At 40.7% G+C, this 17,930-nt stretch overlaps 1 protein-coding gene and 2 non-coding genes across 3 annotated transcripts in view; 1 reads left to right on the forward strand and 2 right to left on the reverse strand.

Annotated features, from left to right (window-relative positions):
* LOC124556333 (sodium-dependent transporter bedraggled) overlaps positions 1-3,720 on the forward strand; it is a 446,423-nt gene extending 442,703 nt beyond the window's left edge. The window contains exons 19-20 of the mRNA XM_047130303.1: positions 2,959-3,358; positions 3,395-3,720. Coding sequence (XP_046986259.1) covers positions 2,959-3,310 — 352 coding nt within the window. The 3' untranslated portion in view covers positions 3,311-3,358; positions 3,395-3,720. The remainder of the gene's footprint in view (positions 1-2,958; positions 3,359-3,394) is intronic.
* Positions 3,721-9,564: 5,844 nt separating this feature from the next.
* On the reverse strand, positions 9,565-9,639 carry Trnat-ugu. Its single transcript has one exon. It is a non-coding gene; the product is annotated as a tRNA-Thr (tRNA).
* A 365-nt stretch (positions 9,640-10,004) lies between these two features.
* On the reverse strand, positions 10,005-10,079 carry Trnat-ugu. Its single transcript has one exon. It is a non-coding gene; the product is annotated as a tRNA-Thr (tRNA).
* Between the last annotated feature and the right edge of the window lie 7,851 nt (positions 10,080-17,930).

Here is a 17,930-nt window from a genome sequence, read left to right on the forward strand (position 1 = left end):
GAAAACTGCACCAAGTCTGTTGCACTGCTATCTGATGCGATTGTTTAGCCTGTCTACTTATTTATCACTTACCGATCTTCTGTGCGTGACACTACTAATAATTAACTTTGAAGCTGGTACATATTTTTTGCCATCCAGATTAGATTTCTTGCTTGATTTACAATCTCTTATTCACTGCTGTTTTGCAGTAAGGTCGTCCCCACGTGGATGAATACACCTTTGTAGTTTTCATTGTGATGTCCCAGCATGAATGCATTTTGTTTCATTGTCTGCACGTTCGTGAGGTGATTATTTAATTGATTTATACCCATCTCTGGGTGGATATCAATTTTGGTATTCGGTACTGCAACGTTTTTAATTAGTGAATCACCAATTATTAAGAAGTCATTTTCGGTGCTTTGTTTGCTTCCCAAAACATTTAAGTTGTTCATAATCCAAAAAAGGATCATAAGACTCATAGAAGGCACCACACACAGATTTTGCACCACTCTACATTAAACTACAAATCTTCCCACTTATATGCCTGGACATACAGTGTGAACATTAATAAAACCGATAAACTCCAGGGATGGATTCCTGACAGGAAACTGAGGAAAAAAAGATCTGATGAACATGTATCTGGAAATGGACAGTGTGTTTATGCAACAACAACAAATCCTCTTGGAACACAGTACACAGCTGCAGTGCATCAACATCACAACAGATGTTCAAAGTGGCCTCCATGAGATTGCAAGTGGTAGGGGAAGTAGCAGTGGCCATGCAGGATACACATAATCATTCTTTCGTTTACACATGTTGATGGGTCACTTGCCTGAAGCTTGTGTTAGAGTTCATCTCAATATCCTGTAGAACCCAGTCCTCCAACTCTGGTATATGCACAGTCTGCCACCTCCCAGCATGTTCTTCTATCTGAAAGGACACATTATCATACAAACACCCAAAAAGGGCTTGAAATGTTGTGTGATGTGGTTGGTGTCTAGGAGGGTACTTGGTTTGGTATAGTCGTGCTGCCTCTCAACCATTTCCATGGGCTTGGCCATACACAAACACCATCTCAGCTTGTTCCCAACATGAATAATGGACCATTCTGGTGCTTACAGTACATTGCATCAATCACACAGCCTGCAATGCACAAAGAACCCACAACACGTGGTCAGAGGAACTGTCATTCGTCAGTGTCATCTATTGTGACAACGATGCATTTCCAGACACATGTTCATAAGACCCTTTTCCCTCCATCTTCCATCAGGTATCCATCCCTGTAGTTTGTCGGTTTTATTAATGTTCACTCTGTATATGAAACTGTAGTATTCATAAAGCAGTATGCCACGAAAAATTCTACACCCTTCCTCAAAAATATAAGTGTACACCCACAATACAAGGCAAAAAATGGATCGCCATATGCACCGAACAGAAACTAAGCTCTGCCAAAATGGCTTTCTACATGTCAGAGAAAAGATATTTAGATTGTGGAATTGTGTCTACCGTATAGTCAGTAAACAAGATTGCAGGACTCAGGGTTGCAGTGAAGGTATATCTAAATTGACCGCTGTTTCTACAGTCTGAAAGAGTTCTTTGATAAATAATAATGTACCAGTATTATCCACTGAAACCATAGTAGCATTATAACCACTGAACCAATAGTAATAATGTACCAATAATCTGTTTTGCAACCATAAGTAATTAATGATATTTTATAGTGATGTCCAACATTTTCCTGTACATTCTATGTACATTCAAGATCTCATGGACAAATAAATACCAAATAGCAACAGACAAGAACAATAAGAGAACTTGAATGGATTTGTGCCGCATTGAAGCTCACAAAGCATCAAAATAATGACAGTTAGTTGGTACAGAAACAGTGTACTAAATTTTGTGACAGTGCAAAGAACATTATTTTCATTAAGTTCTAGAGCCTTGAATTGAGGATGAGAGACATGAAGTAGAATTCCACTTACTAAAAATGTTGACATTTATGTATGCTAGACTGTCGTGATTTCAGTTTTGCATAGCTATGCATGTTTGTCAAGCCCAATGTTTAGTTAGTTACTCTTCCATTCAATAAACATATTCATGAATGTAAGAAAGCCACCAAATGTTTGCATGGTTCATAAACAATGGATAATTTTGACATAAGCGAAATCAGTTTTCTGAAAGCAAGGGTTGAAATATTTAGTTTTCCAATGGCACCATTGATGGACAGTAAACATCTTCATTATTTATTTTTTGTTTGTCCATTGTGCACAATACTGTAGGATATGTCAAATACATTACAGATATAGTTATGTACATGCACACTCCTTGATTCCAAAGTTCTCAACAATTCTGCTTCTTTGTCATATTTCTGTGGATTTAGATTAATGTGGCTTTTATAAGTTTTTGCTATCATTGTAAATGTTAAGTTTGTTAAAAAAAATAAAGGTAGACTGTGAGTGATTCAAGTACACTGGAGAAATTTTTGTGGGTAGATCTAAGTGTTTTGTTTGTCAGTGGTGGGATCAAAGTGTGTGTAAATTAGCATGATGAGTCAGATTCTCACTGTTAGAGAAAAATATTAAGTTACATAAGAACTTCACAGTCACTGTGGACCTAAGGCAATAAAAGTAACTAAAACTTACAATTACTAGTAATGACTAGGGCCACCACTGACTTGTTGTTGTAAAAACCTATTCCTCTGTTTACAGTGAATAGATAAATGTGTCTGGTCATAATGACCAATAGTCCCAGTGAATAAGTGAGGTATGTCAGTGCCTCTTTCCTCTTCATTTCCACTACATCTTATACATGAAATTGTACATCAATGTGGTTTCAGTGTTGTCAGCCTACACTTTCATGAATGACACACTTACTATCAATTATTATAATGCAATTAATCTTTTATGTTATTGCCACTCATACTTTTTGTGTTAAATATTAAATATTGTGTTATACAGATCTTAATTCTTTGCTCAACAGAATTGCAAAGCTGTTAAGGCAAAGCTTCCGACGTAGTGTGCGCAGAATCACACAAGCTCTGACTGACAGCAGCAACACCTCTGAGTTCCCTGCCGGGCCAAGGTCATTAGCAGCTGCAGTAACTGCATCATCCAGTAACAGTCAAGCCCCACCTCCAGATTATGCTGCTGTGCTTGTGGAGATGAACTGCCCTGTTAATAGTGAGGCAAACATGAATCCCTCACAGTCCACCATGACAGCTGCCGAAGTTGTTAGTGTCCTCAGAAGCAGTGTTCGAAGGCCAGTGCCGCGATCCCAGCAAGATAATGTTGAACCTGCAAAGGTGGAACGGCATTCAACTTCTCTGATATGATACCAAAGATGTGGTCTCAGTAACATTATCTGTGTCTCTTCAGACTTTTGTGTATGTGTGTGTGTGTGTGTGTGTGTGTGTGTGTGTGTGTGTGTGTGTGTTTTCTTTTTTTAGCCAAATTAAGATTAACTAAAATTACTGTCATCTCTTGCACCTTCATTGTATTGATAACTGAATTTACAATTCAGATATCAGTGTGTACTGATATATGTGGAACATATAGCAAATGTCAGTGTTTACTGAAAGTTCAGTCTTGGAGGACATTCACAGAGCCTGTGTGTGTGTGTGTGTGTGTGTGTGTGTCCCATTCACTGATGTTTTATTATGGATTTTATCCATGTATTGTACTTTTGGAAAAATTATGCGATGATGCGAAAATGATTTGTAATAAAACATAAATTCTTACTGGACAATGGTTATCTGTCATCTGTCATTTCTATCCTTCATCAAGTCTTCTTCAGTGAGCAGGAACAATCAAGAAAGAAGCTCTAGTTATATCAGTCATAAGGTAACAAGATGGACATTATATCAGTTACATAGAACATGGTGATACCCTGATAACTTCTGTACTAGAACTCAATGTCTCATCATTTGACACATATGTATTAATCATGAACAGAAAAACATTTTACCTCAGCACACACAGTTACAAATTATCACATAAAGATGTTACATGAAGATGTGGTCAGTAAAACTGAGCAGTAGTTATGAAATAGTTTAAAAATACTATAAGGTTCCAGAATGAAATTTTCACTCTGAAGCAGTGTGTGTGCCGAAGTTTGGAAGGTAGGAGATGAGGTACTGGTGGAATTAAAGCTGTGAGGATGGGTCATGAGTCGCGCTTGGGTAGCTCAGTTGATAGAGTACTTGCCCAGGAAAGGCAAAGGCTCCAAATTTGAGTTTTGGTCCAACACACAGTTTTAATGTGCCAGAAAGTTTCATATCAGCACACACTCTGCTGCAGAGTAAAAATTTGGTTCTGGAAACATCCCCCAGACTGAGGCTAAGCCACGTCCCCACAATTTCCTTTCTTCCAGAAGGTTTGCAGGAGAGCTGTGAAGCTTGGAAGGTAGGAGATGAGGTACTGGCAGAAGTAAAGCTGTGAGCATGTGAAGACGGGTTGTTTGTTGTGCTTGGGTAGCTCAGTTGGTAGAGCACTTGCCTGCAAAAGGCACAGGTCCAGATTATGAGTCTCGGTCTAGCACACAGTTTTAATCTGCCAGGAAGTTTCATGCTGTAAGGTTACTCAAAAAAATTCACAAGTTTTTTTGTGATTTTTTTTTTTGTAATGTTCCGTGTTGTGACATGTTTCAGGGTTATCCTGTCATCTAATGACTTGATAGGTAACCATACAGAATAGCGAAACAGCTACAGCCACAAGTAGACAAATTTATAGATCAGCAATTATGTGAGGGTATTATCGAGCATAGTGATAGCCTGTGATCAGCAAATATTGTTATTATACAAAAAAGTCACATGACAATACTCGAAAATATCAATTTTGTTGCGACTACTATTAGCTGAAGGCACAAAGCACAACAAATGCATATTTGGTACCAAACATCACAGATACATTAGACAACCTAGGAAGAGGTAAATATTTTTCAACAGTTGATCTTAGAAGTGGTTATCACCAACTGGAAATGTTTACTGAAGACAGACCAAAGACAGCTTTCACAATACCTTCAGATCATTTCCAGTATTGAAGAATGTCATTTGGACTGAAAAATGCTCCAGCACCTATTAGATGAGGTACTTCATGGATTAAAATCAAGACTCTTAATGGTATACATTGACAATACAATTTTCTGTTCAAGAACTACAGAAGATCATGTTAAACATGTAGATGAAGTATCTGGTAGATTGAATACAGCACACCTTACACTTAGTGTGGAGAACTGTCATTTTGATCCAACACAAAAAAGTTAATTTGGACATATTGTCAGTCAAGATGGAGTAAGGACAGATCCTCAACTTACTTCTGCCATACATGATTTTCTTAGGCCACAAACTACTAAGCATTACAGTCATTTTGACTATATTATGCAATTATTGTTCTAAGTTTGCGAAGGGATTCACTGAAATTGGACAGCTGTTAACTAAGTTACCACAAGAAGGTGTTCATTTTCAGTGGACAACACAGTGTCAAGAAGCATTTGAGAAGCTGAAGGAGATATTAACATGAGATCTTGTGTTAATACTCCCTGACTTTGAACAGTAATTCATACTTGCGTGTGATGGAGCCAACAATCCTTTGGGCTTTATTTTATCTACATCTACATCTACATAGATGCTCCGCAAGCCACTGCACGGTGAGCAGAGGAGGGCACCCCGTACCACTACTTGTCATTTCCTTTCCTAATCCATTCACAAATAGAGCCAAGGAAAAACCACTGTCTGTGTGCCTCCTATGACTCCTAATTTCTTGTATCTTACCTTTGTGGTCCTTACGAGCAATATATGTCAGCAGCAGTAGAATCATCTGGAAATCATGTTCAGATGATGGTTCTCCAAATTTTCTCAATAGCGTTTCTCGAAAAGAATGGTACCTTCCCTTCAGGGATTCCCATTTGAGTTCCCGAAGCATCTCCATAACACTTACATGTTGTTTGAACCTACGAGTAACAAATCTAGCAGTCCGTCTGAATTGCTTCAATGTCTTCCTTCAATCTGAACCGGTACAGATCCTGAACACTCGAGCTGTATTCAAGAATACGTCGCACCAGTGTCCTATATGCAGTCTCCTTTACAGATGAACCACACTTCCTAAAATTCTCCCAATATACCCAAGTCGACCAATTGTCTTCCGTATCACAGTTCTCAAATGCTTTTTCCACCTCAAATCACTTTGTAACGTAATGCCCAGATATTTAATCGACGTGACTGTGTCAAGCAGGAAACTAGTAATACTGTATCCAAATATTACAGGTTTAATCTTCCTACTCATCCACATTATCTTACATATTTCCACATTTAGGGCTAGCTGCCATTCATCACACCAACTGGAAATTTTATCCAAGTTGTCTTGTATCTTCCTACAATCACTCAACTTTGACACCTTACCGTGCACCACAGCACCATCAGCAAATAACCACAGATTGCTGCCCACTCTGTCTGCCAAATCATTTATGTAAACAGAGAACAATAGTGGTCAATCACATTTACCTCGGGCGCTACTGACGATACCCTTGTCTCTGATAAATACTCACCGTTGAGGACAACATACTGGATTCTATTACTTAAAAAGTCTTTGAGCCATTCACATATCTGTGAACTTATACCACATTCTCGTACCTTCATTAACAACTTCCAATGGGGTACCACATCAAATGCTTTCCAGAAATCTAGAACTATGGAATCTGCCTGTTGCCCTTCATCAATAGTTCCATGTGAGAAAATGGCGAGCTGAGTTTCGCATGAGTGATGATTTCTAAAACCATGCTGATTCTTGCACATAAGCTTCTCAGTCTCAAGAAAATTTATTATATTCAAACTGAGAATATGTTCAAGGATTCTGCAGCAAACAGAAGTTAGGCATATTGGTGTGTAATTTTGTGGGTCTGTTCTTTTGTCTTTCTTACATATTTGGGGTCACCTGCATTTTTTTTCAGTCACTTGGGACTTTGCACTGAGTGAGAGATTCACGATAAATGTAAACTAGGTAAGGGGCCAATGCCATAGTGTACTCTTTGTAAAATTGAACTGGAATTCCAGTTGGACCTGGTAATTTATTTGCATTCAGATCATTTAGTTGTTTCTCTATGCCAGGTATGCTTATTACTGTACTGTCCATTTGAGAGTCTGTCAGATGGTCAAATGATGGTATGTATGTATGATTCTCCTGTGTGAATGATTTCTTGAACGTGAAATTTAAAACTTCGGCTTTCATTTTGCTGTCTTCGACTGCCACACCAGACTGGTCAACAAGGGACTGAACGGTAGCCTTAGACCTATTCAGCAATTTTACATACTACCAGAATTTTCTCGAGTTCTCTGGCACATCTTTTGCTAAGATGTGACATGGTAGTTGTTGTATACTTCAGGCATAGATCTTTCCACAGACGCACAAATCTCTACTAAAAACAAAGATGAGGTGACTTACCGAACAAAAGCGCTGGCAGGTCGATAGACACACAAACAAACACAAACACACACACAAAATTCAAGCTTTCGCAACAAACTGTTGCCTCATCAGGAAAGAGGGAAGGAGAGGGGAAGACGAAAGGAAGTGGGTTTTAAGGGAGAGGGTAAGGAGTCATTCCAATCCCGGGAGCGGAAAGACTTACCTTAGGGGGAAAAAAGGACAGGTATACACTCGCACACACGCACATATCCATCCACACATACAGACACAAGCAGACATACCCACTTCCTTTCGTCTTCCCCTCTCCTTCCCTCTTTCCTGATGAGGCAACAGTTTGTTGCGAAAGCTTGAATTTTGTGTGTGTGTTTGTGTTTGTTTGTGTGTCTATCGACCTGCCAGCGCTTTTGTTCGGTAAGTCACCTCATCTTTGTTTTTATATATAATTTTTCCCACGTGGAATGTTTCCTTCCATTATATCAAATCTCTACTAACCTTCGCTTGTCATCATTTATGCATTCCCTTTTAAACAGAGTGTGCAACAGCCTCTGCTTCCTCAGCGTCTACCGAATTTCATTATTAAACCATGGTGGATCTTTTCCATTCTTTATCCACTTACTAGGCACATAACTCTCCAGACCACGAATTACAATCTGCATAAACATTGCCCATTATTCCTTTACATCCCTCTTACTGGAACTAACTGATGTCAATTCACTGTCTAAGGAGATATTATTAACTGCTTATCTGCTCTATCTAGCAGAAACACTCTTCTAGCCTTCTTGACTGATTTATTAACTTTTGTAACCATAGTTGACATGATCGCTAACCCCGTTTCTATACCGACACTGTCAATAAGGTCTGACCTATTTATAGCTGCAAGGTCTAAAAAAAGATTTCAGAAAAGTGTTCAGAAGTATCTTGCATGAATATCTGTCTCTACCCCCCGCAATGAATCCATAGACATCCCAGTCTATACTTGGAAGGTTAAAGTCACCTCCAACCAGTATTGGGTATTTACATGCTATTTACCATATATTTTCTTTGAGTGACTCTAGAACTGTCACAGCATCCAACAATTAACTTGGTTTCACCTACACCTGTTATACGCAACCAGATGACTTCACTGTCACACTTAAATTCGACCTCAGCTGACACAATTTTTTTTTTCCAACTGCAGTTTTCGGTCAAAATGTTGATGGGAGAGAATATCTGGTGGCATATGCCGCCAGACAGCTGAATAAGGCTGAAACTAATCATTCAACAACTGAAAAAGAAATGTTAGCAGCTATTTACAGAAACTCTTATTTTCATTGTTATTTGTACTGTTTCCAGAGGGACTACAACATGCCATGCCTATAATCAGTAAAATTGTAGCTTTATTTTATCGCAAATGTTATATAAGAGTGGATGCTGATCGAGCCAGATTGCAGAGTAAAATACAATTTCCAGTAGTAGGTACAAGCGTTTAATAACAGAGTTACACAGTACATACATATCACATTTAATGGAATACAATTGGAAAACGGACATAAATGCAAACTCACAAAGTATTGTTAGTTTCCAGTCAGAGAGACACTCATATAATTAGGTATGTAGCACATTTAAAAGATTGTATTAGCGAAAATGTCATTATTTGTCGAACAAGAGTGATATGTGGATGTGAAGTGCAGTTACTCTTAGGAAAAATGGAAGCAATAGAGTGCAAAAATAAAGTTTTAGCTTCTCAGCCAGAATTCCAGAAAATTGGAAATCAGTGGATTTACTCCATATTTCCACCTGAAACAGTAATTATCACTTGCTATAAAAATGGCAAACCAATTGAGATAATGAAGCTAGAATTGCAATGCAGTGGATTGTTCAGTAATGGAACTAGATGTGAAACTGCAGGACAACAATTTCACCTTCCAGCTACCAAAACAGGCACAACCACGATTAACATATCCCAACCAATGTGTTATTGCTCAGAGGAACCACCACACTTATTATATAAACATAATCCTACCTTCATTAATCTTAGATTCCATTTTGCTACAATCCCTTGATGAATTCTTAGCTTTGCAAAAAGGATCAATTTCAAGCAAATAATAAAACATTTGAAATGATAATTAAATGGACACCCTAGCTGCAAACATGCGTTGATGTACTTCATTGGGGACATGTTGAAAATGTGTGCCCCGACCGGGACTCGAACCCGGGATGTCCTGCTTACATGGCAGACGCTCTATCCATCTGAGCCACCGCGGGCACAGAGGATAGTGCGTCTGCAGGGACTTATCCCTTGCACGCTCCCCGTGAGATCCACATTCCCAACATGTCCACACCACTACATTCGTAGTGCGCCTAATAGATGTTTGCCCATCATACTCATTACTCGTGGCAGATTAATCCACCAAGTCCCGTACGAGTTCGGGCATAGCATGTGCGTTCGCACAAGAAGGTCAATGGCCGGGAAGCCATATTTTAACTATATATGACGGTAGTATCTGTTCCCGATAGAACAGTTACCGTGGATGACCATGCAGCTTTGCTAGAAATGAAATGATAATTAAATGGACACCCTAGCTGCAAACATGCGTTGATGTACTTCATTGGGGACATGTTGAAAATGTGTGCCCCGACCGGGACTCGAACCCGGGATCTGCTGCTTACATGGCAGACGCTCTATCCATCTGAGCCACCGCGGGCACAGAGGATAGTGCGTCTGCAGGGACTTATCCCTTGCACGCTCCCCGTGAGATCCACATTCCCAACATGTCCACACCACTACATTCGTAGTGCGCCTAATAGATGTTTGCCCATCATACTCATTACTCGTACGGGACTTGGTAGATTAATCTGCCACTGATTAGTAAGTGAAAGGAAAGGAAAATTTGGGATGAATTTTTTGAAGAGGAGAGCTATGTTATGGCACAGGATAGTAAGAGGTAGAAATTAGAAAAAATGAACTAAAACTCACTCAAATGGTCTGAGGCAAATTCAAGTCATGTCAGAGACAGAATCAGAAGCAGGAAGCTAGCCATTATGTCACAAGTGAGTCAGGTCAGCAACACTGTCTGCTGAGTACGGAATAAGCATTCAGCAGAAAAGAGGGTGGAAAACCAAAGGAAGTAAGACAAGCATGTTTGTTAGCTTGTAAGGCAGGTTGCAAGGAACTGTATCTATTTCATGAGAACACACAGCAAGAGACCAACATAGTCATTAACAGCCTGTTAAATGAATGTAGCAGAATGAGGAGGACACATTCAGTCATTATGAACCGAGTCTTGCATCATACCCTGACTCTAGTTCCCTTTAAATACTCCAGCTTTCCAGCTCTTGTGAGTTGATCACTGGGGTTGATGGCATTCACAGTAATAGCACTTGACCCCACAAATATGATACTGTAGAGAATGTGTGCATTGCAGCACAGTCAATGAACTAGCCAAATATGTACTCAAGATGATGGCCTTCACCTGATGAACTTCATGCTGCTCGCTGCCTACCATCTGGTGATGGAGAAACTGACTGTATTCAGACAACACAACATCGCAGAGTGCTGCCAGAACTGGACTTCCGTGAACAAGCCAGCAGGAGGGCCTCTTGGGGTCCACGTTCCTGTGCTGAAACCTATGAGGGGCAGAGAGGAGATCAACCAGTCACATGACTACCAATGCCAGGTACATCACAGATGGGTCATTGTAGGATTAGATATGGGGAGTGGGACCGAATACGCCCCACAGCCAGCGCTAGAACTGCTTCGCACTGGGCAGCCGCCACGCCGCCTGGGTCGCTGTCATTACTTCCTGAGAGTGCAAACACTGAGCTTACTCGGCGGACGTCAACTAGAATCCAACACGCATCTGAAAGGTATAACTACAGCTGAGACTGCTGAAGAAGAACAATGACTTGTAATCACTGTGAATAAGTAATTGAACTTAAATAAATGTTGTACTGGCATCATCGATGCTCCACAGGTTTCCGGCAGCTATCCTGACTTCACGCATAGGTGTCACTGCTTGGCGCTTTGTTGGGTTGGGTTGTTTGGGGGACGAGACCAGACAGCGAGGTCATCGGTCTCATCGGAATAGGGAAGGACAGGGAAGGAAGTCAGCCACGCCCTTTCAAAGGAACTGTGGTGTGCGTACTTTAAGACCTTCAGTACACACACCATCAGATTATTTGACTTGTCGCTCTAACGAAGTAGGCGAGTGTCAGCAATATGTCTCGTGGTCTTATTGTGGCGTGTTTATCATCTGCCGTTAGGTCAGACGATAGAAATGCCACTTGCACGCTTAGAGTAGCAGATTGACGGTGACCAAAATTGACAATCTGAAGTTCCTTTGGTATTGGTATGTTAATCTTATTCTCACATATATCTCTGATACTTGACAAAAGTGTCTATACATTTATCTCCATGGCTATGTACAGGAATATGGTAATCTTATTAGGCGCAGACTGAAACTTGACTATAGACTGGTACAGACAAATGTAGAACTCGTACAGACTGTTGCAGACAAATGCAGACTGACTAATCGGAGGTCTGTACACTCGTTATAATACCTCACGCGTTCATGTATCAATGCGCGAGTGTGATTCGTGAGGAGAAAAGGTTCTACGTTAGCAGCAATCTCATTGGCTGCATTACATATTAATACCCGGATCGGCAGAAGCAGAATTTGGTCCGTCTCTATGGCAGTGCCATCTCGTAGTGCAGAGACGGACGAGCGCTGCACGTGCGCTGTTGTGCTTAGCGGGGCATGCTCTAGTGGGAATGTTGTGTACGCGCTGACTACATGGAACTATGTACACAACAGGAACCATCCTGGCATTTGCCTGGAGCGATTTAGGGAAATCATGGAAAACCTAAATCAGGATCGCCGGATGTGGGATTGAACCGTCGTCCTCCCGAATGCGAGTCCAGTGTGCTAACCACTGCGCCACCTCACTGGGTTGGCCCTTTGTAAATCATTCTGTATTTGTTTTTGTTTCGTTAAAACAGAAGCTGATTTCGTCACATAGTGTTCGGTGCATATTTGTTCCTGCCCGTGGATCCGGGTATGAACTGCTCGGTTTACTGTAAGTATACTTTTTTTATTGTACTCTATTTTAGTTTCTATCCGTTTTTCATGCTTTCGCGCATTTAGTGGATAACTCCAAGTTAGCAACTTTTGACAGAGTTGGTATTCAAGTTCATTACATCTTTTCACAGAATAAATATGTATTGCTGCTTTGAATGGGGTAGCTTCTTGCCACTTTGGCCGGGGCGGATTGGTCCCTGACAATCCTTTAAACCATCAGTCCACCTACCCAGATAGGTTTCAAGTTGTCTGTCCTTTCACTCTGCGATCGTTGATGCTGGTTTAGACGACAAAAGCAGTTTTGACGAAAATTCGACGAAATACCTACCACGCAAAGGCCACATAACTCCAGGCCATGGGTAGTAGCTGCAAGTTAATTAAACTATCCAGCGTTCGGGATTCTTGAATGAGTCGTTAGAAAAAACGTCAAAAATAGCCTTTTAGTTAGTTTATTGTCTTTGAAACAAGGAAAATGGCTATGAAGTCCATATTTAATATCCTGACATAAATTACGCAATGTTACTGTCTGTCTCTGTAAGAAGAGCACACCCAAAAGAAGCCAGAAGAAATTTTAAACGTCCTAAACAGTCAATGACCCATGACTACTTGGGAGTTAACACATTCAGGCGTTCAGCCGGCTTCCTGCAAAGAACTGCTCGCCGTAATGTCCCATCATCTGCACGAAACACGCCACGACTATCTCGACTCATAGATCTGAGGCACAAAGCCCTACTCAAACGAGAGGGACGCGTTGAATTCTTGTTGGCTAGTATGTTAAGCAGCCAATCAGATTGTATTTCTAACATCAGTCAATCAGATTAGCACAAGTAATTTACACTAGAAAACTCGTAATTCCGAAACTAAATAAAATTTAATGAAAGCAAAATACGATTCCTTTCCACAAAATAAATTACCAATAAATTTAATACTCAAGGCCCCTCTGACTGCCTTTTTACAAAATCACGCTCACTCAGGCATACATCACAAATTCCCCTATTGCACAACAACTTTCTCGGGCATATATTTACAGAGTTTTAATAAAATATCACATTTTCACTTTACGTATGTCCTCCATTCACTCTCTGCCTCTCTAAAACATTCTCACAACTAAAACACGGCGACGTAACAATTTTCCAAAGTATTTTTAATTACGTCAGAAATCTGTGATAATGAAACTACAGAAAATTAGATTATATGAACCTATTCTCTTGGTTGTAGTTTAAACTAATACTATAGATGGTTCAAATGGCTCTGAGCACTATGGGACTTAACATATGAGGTCATCAGTCCTCTAGAATTTAGAACTATTTAAACCTAGCTAACCTAAGGACACCACACACATCTATGCCCGAGGCAGGATTCGAACCTGCGACTGTAGTGGTCATGCGGTTCCAGACTGAAGCACCTAGAACCGCTCGGCCACCCTGGCCGGCTACTATAGATGAATACATTACAATCCCTAACTCAGTTTCACAGTTCCAGCATTTTTATTATGTGTTTTAGATAAAAAGTTATATCTCCAAAAGTATTGAAGTTATTGTTTTGAAATTTTAACCGTATGGTTGTGTTATCCATAGAATTTGGTATACTAAGTATGAAAAAGACCGAATAATATTTAATAGTACTTCTTCAGATTCACAGAGAATATGTGTGAAGTAATGCTCGCAGTGTAGTCTAATACACCGCTCGGGCGGCCCAGTAGCCAGCGTGAGAACCAACATCTGCCCTCTCCCGGCTCCACGAGAAGCTACGGTTCCAATGCAAAGTGAGAACTCGTAATAACTTGCTATGTTACACACCCCCTTATGAATCGAAAATTACTCTCAAGTACATTTGAGATTCATATAACGGCAAAATTATTACCACAACACAATATTCACTAAACAAACGAAAACTAATTACCCACGGATTCTTTACAAAATTTTGGATGCCAAAATGCTTATTGAGAAATGAAAATTTACGAAACATTTAACGCTGTTACAGTAATACATTGAACTTTCATGGCTTGGACTTGAGAGCAATGCATCGAAATTATTTGCAAATATTGTAAAAAACTATGTCTTCTACAAAATTCAATTTTTTTATTGTTTTCAACAAAACAAATGTCTATTTACAAAAAGTATTATAATTGAATTTTTTTAAAACTTTTACCTTAAGACTTTACTTTACGATATTCGGTGTAGAAAGAATTTTTCGCAATGAAAAAACCTACTAGATTAATTCACTGTAACCATATTTATATAAAAATCACTTTGGTGGGTGCTCTTCATTACAAATGTAAGCTATTCCCGAACTTTGCCATGCGTAATCTACACTATGTAGAGGTACTATGGAGGGCGCCTCTCTCTTATCTAAATACACTTTTCACAGGCTTCTCACAAAAAGCGCTATTGTTGGCGTGCTTGTCCTATTTCCACCTGACCCAAAGCTATTTAATACTTCCATCTGTTTGTTTTTTCCCCAGTATTCCTCAAAGAAAGCATGTTTAAAACTCTCCATGCTGTCATACTTGTCTACAGCTAAATTTCCCCAAACACGAGCCTCTCCCATAAGGTTAGACACCACAAACTCTATTTTCTGATTGTCATTCCATGACCTAGGCAGTACATCTTCAAAATCACCGCAGAACTCTTTCGGATTCACGCTCTTATTGGAATCAAATCTCAGAAACTGTCTATGTTGAACATAGGCAATTTCGGAGAACTCTGCAACACTATTTCTTATTACATGGCTACTACCATTAGTAATTTTCTGTTCTACATTTGTTAGCCTAATGTCATGATCTCGTAGGCTACCATTTAGTGCTGTACTAAATTCTGACAAGCTAGTTTCTAAGTCAGTTATTCATGCACACACATGCCCTCCAAACAGTTTACATTTGTCACTTTTCTCTTTAACTTTACCAGCCAGAATTTTATGATCCTCATTATACTGTTTTTCAACATGTTCCATTTTGGCCTGCACTTTATTCAAGTCAGCACTTAACTGTTCACCTAGCTGTTTACTACATTCAGCATCTTGCTTCATATGGCTAGTTATCTCACCTTTTACTGTTACAATATCATTCTTACGCTCTTGTTTTGCAAGGCAAATTTGTCCTTTCACGCTTTCGCGAAACTGTGATGTCTCATTTTTTACTTCGTGGCGCCCTCCATCGGTAATGCTGGAATTCAATATGGCAATGACCCACCCTTAGCCTTGATGGTAGCACTCTCGCAGGCATATCTTCAATCAGGTGTTTGAAGGTTTCTTAGGAACTGTCAGCCCATTCTTCACGGAGTGCTGCTCTGAGGAAAGGTATCGATGTCGGTCGGTGAGGCCTGGCACGAAGTCGACGTCCCAAAACATCCCAAAGGTGTCCTGTAGGATTCAGGTCAGTACTCTGTGCAGGCTAGTCCATTACAGGAATGTTATTATCGTGTAACCACTCCGCCACAGGCCGTGCATTATGAACAGGTGCTCGATCGTGTTGAAAGATGCAATCGTCATGCCCAGATTGCTCTTCAACACTAGGAAGCAAGAAGGGGCTTAAAACATCAATGTAGACCTGTGCTGTGATAGTGCCACGCAAAACAACAAAGGGGGCAAGCCCCCTCCATGAAAAACACAACCACACCATAACACCATCGCCTCCGAATTATACTGTTGGCACTACACACGCTGGCAAATGATGTTCGCTGGGCATTTTCCATACCCACATCCTGCCATCTGATCACCACAGTGTGTACCGTGATTCGTCACTCCACACAACGCTTTTCTACTGTGCAATCGTTCAATGTTTACGCTCTTTGCACCAAGCGAGGCGTCGTTTGGCATTTACCGGTGTGATGTGTGACTTATGAGTAGCTGCTCGACCATGAATTCCAAGTTTTCTCACCTCCCGCCTAACTGTCATTGTGCTTGCAGTGGATCCTGATGCAGTTTGAAATTACTTTGTGATGGTCTCGGTAGATGTCCGCCTATTACACATTACGAGCCTCTTCAACTGTCAGCTGTCTCTGTCAGTCAACAGACGAGGTCGACCTGTACGCTTTTGTGCTGTACATGTCTCTTCACATTTCCACTTCACTGTCACATCGCTAACAACGGACCTAGGGATGTTTAGGAGTGTGAAAATCTCGTGTACAGACGTATGACAAAAGTGACACCCAATCAACTGACCACGCTCAAAATCCGTGATTTCCGCAGAATGCCCCATTCTGCTCTCTCCCGATGTCTAATGACTACTGAGGTCGCTGATATGGAATACCTGGCAGCAGGTGGCAGCACAATCCACCTAATATGAAAAAGGTAGGGGTGTCTGGATACTTTTGATCACATAATGTATCACATACGGATTTTGGATAACCACAGTCATTAATTTGAGACACATCAAAACTAAAATTTCCTTTCATATTATCATCTGCAACTAATGAATCATCAAAATATATCATCCCCCTCCTACGCTCATTACAGGCTTATCACTTTTCTCTGTGTTGACAAGTTTCTTTCCACACTCACAAACCAAACGAAGCAAAACACTACTGAGCTTTTCCTCGATGATGTCATCATGGCGAAATGCTTTGAGAGTCCGACCGCCGAAGGCTGCCAGCTCCGATCCAGTTTCTGGGACCCCACAGCATCGTCCACGGCTGCCAACTCCTGCTGACCATCTGCTACTGCTCGCTACACTCCCCCCCCCCCTCCCCCCCCCCCCCCCCCCCCCCCCCCGCAGCATCCGTTGGGATTCCTGTACTTCGCTGACCTCTCCGCCTGCTGTGTCTTGTCCCTCCACTAATATTGTTCATAGTATCTGCACTGGGTTTAAGTCCTTCTACTATCGCTTCAGTTCAAAAGTTTATCTGCTTATGCGTCCGGGTTTTACATTGCTGCTTTTAAAGTTCATTCGACACGAACTTTACTTTCCCGGCCGCTAAATGCACAAAATGCGGCGGGGCGGGCTGATGTCTCACCATCATTTAAACAACCAGTCCACCTACCTGGATAGGTTTCAAGTTGTTTGCCCTTTCACTCTGCGATCGTAAATACTGTTTTAGCCAACGAAAGCAGCGTTGACGAAAATTCGACTAAATAACTACCATGCAAAGGCCACATAACTCCAGACCATGGGTAGTAGCTGAAAGTCAGTTAAACTATCCAGCGTTCGTGATTCCTGCATGAGTCGTTTGAAAAATGTGGAGAATTTCCTTTTAGTTAGTTTATTGTCTTTAAAACAGGGAAAATGACTATCAAGTCCACATTTAATATCCCGAGATCAATTATGCGATGTTACTGACTGTCTCCGTAACAAGTTTACACCAAAAAGAAGCCAGAAGATATTTGGAACGTCCTAAACTGTCACTGACCCTTGACTACCTGCAAGTTAACACGTTCAGCCGTTCAGTAGGCTTCCTGTAAAGAATTGCTCGCCATAATGTCTCGTTATATGCACGAAACGCGCCACGCGGAGTTAATTGACGACATGAAATGTTCACTCGCG

The sequence above is a fragment of the Schistocerca americana genome, chromosome X (genome assembly GCF_021461395.2).
Source record: "Schistocerca americana isolate TAMUIC-IGC-003095 chromosome X, iqSchAmer2.1, whole genome shotgun sequence".
NCBI lineage: Eukaryota > Metazoa > Arthropoda > Insecta > Orthoptera > Acrididae > Schistocerca > Schistocerca americana.